The sequence below is a fragment of the Eufriesea mexicana genome, unplaced genomic scaffold (genome assembly GCF_001483705.2).
Source record: "Eufriesea mexicana isolate 0111107269 unplaced genomic scaffold, ASM148370v2 scaffold2818, whole genome shotgun sequence".
NCBI classification, from domain to species: domain Eukaryota; kingdom Metazoa; phylum Arthropoda; class Insecta; order Hymenoptera; family Apidae; genus Eufriesea; species Eufriesea mexicana.
This window is the reverse complement of record NW_016910880.1, coordinates 586,280-591,841: the sequence shown is the minus strand read 5'-3', so window position 1 is coordinate 591,841 and position 5,562 is coordinate 586,280. Positions and strand designations below refer to the sequence as shown.

The following is a 5,562-nucleotide window of genomic DNA, read 5'->3' as shown; positions in this document are numbered from 1 at the left end:
GTACTAAAAATCAAATCTAAACGCAATAAATGATACATGCGTATACTCATATGTATATATATGTATCCATATCTCTGCGTATGATAGACATATACAATGATTTCTTTTCCTTTCTCTTTTCTTTTCTTTTTTCTGTTGCACAAAAATCTATTTTGGGCACGTGTAATGTAAGACGCTCATGTGATGAGCAAGTTAGGAAAGATCGTTATCTTTTTAATTACTCTGTACGATAATAGGCACCCACGTACATCTGCAGCAAATTCTTTTACATTATAAATCAGGTACACGCTTTGAATTTTTTTTTCTTTCTTTTCTCAATCGATTATGTGAAGCACACTTTTCTCTGAACATTAGCAAAAACTGCACCAATTCCGAAGAGGAAATATAAATAATTAAATTAACATCGATCGAAGAAATATCCGAAATTCTTACTTTTGTAAATATTTCTTTAATAAAAAACGTAACAGCTAATTCTTTTATAAACACTGAAAATGTAGATTACAACATAATATACTGATAACAATTCCATCTTATGGTGGAGAGTAGCTATATTTTGTTGTACCAACATTGAAATTATCACTATTTAGTATTTTATGTGTAAGGTATTGTACAAATTATTCCATACTTTTTGGACAGTGTGCTCACAGTATATTATTACATTACAATTTGCAAAAATACGATTTACTATGTTAACAAAACCTGCACTCTTTACACTAGCGCTACAGTGTCCAAAAGTATAGGTCAAGTGTTACAATGCAGCAGGCATATACATAAATGACAATGTACACTCATTCATTCAGCATACATGCACACGCACCATATAACAACATTTATATATGGCCACACAACATCCTTGCCATAAAGAGACTACCCAAGACTGATCATCAGGCATGTGCTCATACACATTGCTCTTTTTAATGATGCAATTTTGTGTTGAAAAATAAAGAACAATCTATTATATTACATTTAAAAAATCTTCAGTCATTTACAGTTAGGGAAGCTTATCGACATGGTAGAAATAATCTTATTTTGAATGTATGTGGAATCCCGACGTGATTCGTAATGAATTTCATTGTATGCAACTTATGAAACACTGTACAGTGCAACGTACACTAACGTTACATGATTCGTCAAGGTCCATTGAGGCCAGCTCACACAAGACCATGCAGGTAGGGCGCCAGATATCGGGCGGGTCACTTAAGTTCCTGCCCTTTATAGAACATCACTTCAAGTATGATTTATACAGCATTGTGCTCCTACACGTTTCTTTCTCTTGTTCAAGGAGGAACAATAAGTCTCTAAAATTCACTCTCTTTATACGTGGTCTCATTGGCATTTGTCTATTAATTCCAGTCGCTGAAGCATTCAAGCCGGAATTACTGCCTTGACTATTGACAGATCCTCCTATGTCAAGTTTAGGCTTTTTACGGGGACCAATTGCTTGCAAAGCGGTTAAATTTGCTTCTCTTTGCCTTAATTCCTCCATTTCTGCACGTTGCATCTAAATGAAGTTTCAAGAGTTCTAATTACCAATACTTATACAATCACATATTTCTTGTCTTTTTAATTTATATATTAGTGAAGAAAGAGTACCTCCTTGGCTTTTGCTTTTAACTTAGCTTGTTCCGGATCTTCAGTTTTTGCGCGACTTTTTGCCGCACGTATAAGTAATTCTCTTTCTTGTTCTTCGTGTCTTCTACGTTCAACTTTATCCAAATCTTCCAGAAATTTTAATTGTGCCCTAACATCCTGTGTTACTTCATAACGCGGATCAACCTGAACTCATTATATATTACTTATTTTCTAATATTTCATTCGAATATTATAACAATTATAACAATAGCAATCAGCGTATCTCGATCCAACTTATTATTATCTTTAAACTTTACCTTTATTAAATCTATCCTGTGTTCTGCAATTACTGCTAATTTTTCTACTAAATTCTTTAACCTCTCTTGTGCAGCATGAGATATTAACGCCGCAACTTCTTGATTTGGTTCTTCTAATCCATAATTAGAAACTAAAAAATAAATTCATATGGTTTAAACACCATAAATATTATATACTATACTATATCATGAATTTATATCAAACGAATATGAAAAATAAATACCAATTTGTTTAATTCTCTGTTGTAAGGGTGTCATATGTAAAAACACTTCATCTTTACAGGATCTTATTTGTGTCCCAACAAATTCTGTGGATCCGAGAATCCTTTGCGATTCTTCTGCAAGATTAACACCACCCATAGCTGCGACATCGTTAATATCATCATCTCCCCTATTCCAGAATAAAGTATACACGCGTATATAAACACATATACATATATATCCAATAAACACTGATACAACATGATATACCAAATATATCTGCAAGAAATAATCACTTACGTGTATCCTGCAGATGAAAATGTCTTTTTTTCTTTTTCTTTAGTAACTGGCTTCGGAACAAAAGAAGGCACTATGGCTTTATTAACAGTTGTGGTTGTGTTGACTGTTTTGCCTTGCGTTGTAGTTGTAACTGTTTTAACAACAGTTGTTGTGATAGGTGGTTTTTGAACCGTGGGAACAGTAGGACGAATCCCAGTTACCGCCACCGTTGATTTTACAGTATATGCTGTAGGACTACGAACTACTGTGGTGACAGGTCGTATCTAAAACAGCATGTAAATCTGTATAATTTAGTTTTAACCTAATATTCATGAATTTAATCTCATCTTAACGAATAAATGATTAGTTAATCATCAGGTCATATTCACATTTCATTATTATAATTTTTACATTTCTCACTTTTGAAATATATTTATTTCTCGCGTCGCTCACTGTATATGTAACAATATCATATCGGTAATTTACATAAATTTAAGAAAAGATAATAAGCTAAACGATATATTTTATATAAAACAATAATTACAAGCAAAGAATATATTAATCATTAGCTACAAAGAATCAGAATGGTCTTTTTTACTATTATAAAAACTATATTACATAGCTTATATATACAGCAACTTATATATATTTATATACCTAATGTAATAAAATTAAACCTCTTTTTATATCTTACCAGCCTTTGTTGAACTGGCTGGGCAGGTCGGGGAACTGTAGTTGTAGCTGCAGGTAGCGGAGTCATTACTCTTACTTGTGTAGTTGCAGTAACTGCAGTTACAGGAACTGTTGCCGCTGTCACAGCAACAGTTGGTCTAAGCTGATTCTGCTACATTATATTATAAAATACATTAATACTAAGCAAATAGTATAATCAAAATGTGAATGGATATGGCATAAGTAAGCAGTAGAAATGCTACTATTAACTACTTTTAGTAATAAATTAATACATTATATATAGTAATACACAAAGCCACTGACTGCTACATAGAAAATTATTTTTAAGCACTATACAAATTTATAGACTTTGTCTACAGACATAACTTTTACAATGTTTATATCTTTGATCTGAGATGAGAAGAATAAATCAATTTTTATTCCTTTCAACATATTGTTCTTTCTCTCTAACTGCCTGTAGATTTTAAGGTACTTTTTTTCTTTTTATAACGATATTTTAAACCAACTTTCTATAACAAAATTTCTATATATTTTTTTTTATAAAAATTTCCAAATCTAGAACTATATATATTTTTTTTTATAAAAATTTCCAAATCTAGAACTATGTTAAAAATTTTATTCTTAAAAAAATTGTCTTTCTATTAATAATACTTTTCAAAATTTTCAAACCTAAAGATATTTCACTGAAAGATACACATTTTACACAAATCTCGATAACAATCTGACTCAACGATACGATTAAAAACGCTAAAATATCAATGTAGATCAGTCCTATCTACTAGACAACTTTCTGTACTACTATACAAGAGTTGAAAAAAAAAAAAAAAAAAAAAAAAAAGAAAAAAATGCACTTTGTTGGTGGATAATACCTAGACAGCATTGGCATATACAAATTATAATTAGAAACACGCTAGAGTGTATGCGGGCTGTTTGCAGCTTGCACCGCGCTGTCCATGCTTAATATGTACGATTTGTTTTCAAACAGTATCTATAAATTTGTACCGAACTTTACCTGCGTTACTACAGGAGTGGCAGACGTTACGGGAAAAACAACATTGGCTGGAGGGGGTTTTATCCCCTCTATAATCAATTCTTTCGTCACGAGAGATTGCCGTAAAAGAGGCAAACTTTTCTTGAGAAATCCAATCAGGCATGGTTGAGGTGATGCATTCAATAATCTTTCAAGTCTATCACAGAACTCTTCAGGTTCAACTTTAGTATCAATTAACTCTTGTATCAAAGTTCGAACATGTCGCTCCACCGCTTTAGGTTCTCGACTAGACAACTCTAACAAGTTTGCTAAAAATTTACGGCACTTTTCTTTGGTATTATCTGTAGTTTGACGCTAAAAATAAAAAAAAGACGTAATATAGTCGAATTGATGCATCATAAATAAAATCATTATTCCAGTTTAATAAAAGATATATTCATTTTTTATTATATTAATTGCATTTAACACATACTGGTGTAGGTGTCTGAACAGTTTGAACAGTAGTAACAGGTGGAGTAGGTGTAGTTGAGGCAGCAGCAGTTACTGTCGCAGGAGTTGTGGTTGCTGTTGTAATAGTTGCAGCCACAGTCTGTATAATTAAATAAATACTATAAGATTTTTCATAATACTTAAAGCTAATAAAAAAAAAAGAAACTATTATCTGATAATTCTACATTTAAAAGATTAACAAATATTTACATTTTCCTTTAAATAACGCAAATAAATTTGTAATTTTTTAAAAATTCTATATGAATTATAAAACTGCAATGTCATTCAAAATTAAAAGCATTTTGTAGCATTGCTAAAAATAAAATATAAACAGCAAATTTGTTATAAATAATAATTTTGTTTATAACATGCTTTTATCTTTAAATTTATAGAAATGTTCACTGCATCACATTTTTCTTTGTCTATTTCTACAATTATAATCTACATGTATCTTTTCTATATGCATGCTGAACATCAGACTTTTCAAACACAAAATCTACATTTTCATTACTTTTTTTCACTTATGTTCATTGTTTCAAAATATACATGTATAACTTTATACTGATTTTCATATATTAAGTATAATTGTACCATATATTAAAGACGCACTTGTACCTTGTACAGACTCGTAATTCTTTTTTCTGTGATATTATCCTTTAGTTGTTTCTTATTAAATTGTACATACGTACTTGCTTTTACCTTGTATACTCATTCTGAGTACTTTACACGTTTTCAGCAGAGATATTTTATAGGAAACTAATACTTTATGTGACAAGTTACTAAAATACAATCTGTTACATAAAATTAGTACATAATACTAACCATAGAAAATTAGTACATAAAGAATTGAGAATTTTAATTTTACATTTATCTTTTATGTCTAATGATTTATATAGATATTGCCATGATGAAATATGATTATGAAATTTTGTAAATATGAATTTGATTTCCATGAAACAAACTTCATATTTATATGAAGAAATTGTCATTATTCTTATATATATATATTATATATATATA

General features: G+C 30.3%; 1 protein-coding gene across 3 annotated transcripts in view; it reads right to left on the bottom strand.

Moving 5' to 3' along the window:
- Nucleotides 1-541: 541 nt before the first annotated feature.
- LOC108550427 (transcription initiation factor TFIID subunit 4) overlaps nt 542-5,562 on the bottom strand; it is a 7,091-nt gene continuing 2,070 nt past the window's right edge. For 2 of the 3 annotated variants that reach the window (XM_017904171.1, XM_017904173.1), the window contains exons 3-10: nt 4,526-4,642; nt 4,075-4,407; nt 3,064-3,213; nt 2,391-2,653; nt 2,114-2,280; nt 1,890-2,020; nt 1,594-1,776; nt 542-1,501 (exon numbers count right to left, since the gene is read on the bottom strand). In XM_017904171.1, the coding sequence (XP_017759660.1) occupies nt 1,223-1,501; nt 1,594-1,776; nt 1,890-2,020; nt 2,114-2,280; nt 2,391-2,653; nt 3,064-3,213; nt 4,075-4,407; nt 4,526-4,642 (1,623 nt within the window). In that variant the 3' untranslated portion in view covers nt 542-1,222. The remainder of the gene's footprint in view (nt 1,502-1,593; nt 1,777-1,889; nt 2,021-2,113; nt 2,281-2,390; nt 2,654-3,063; nt 3,214-4,074; nt 4,408-4,525; nt 4,643-5,562) is intronic. The other variant, XM_017904172.1, reaches the window with a different exon arrangement.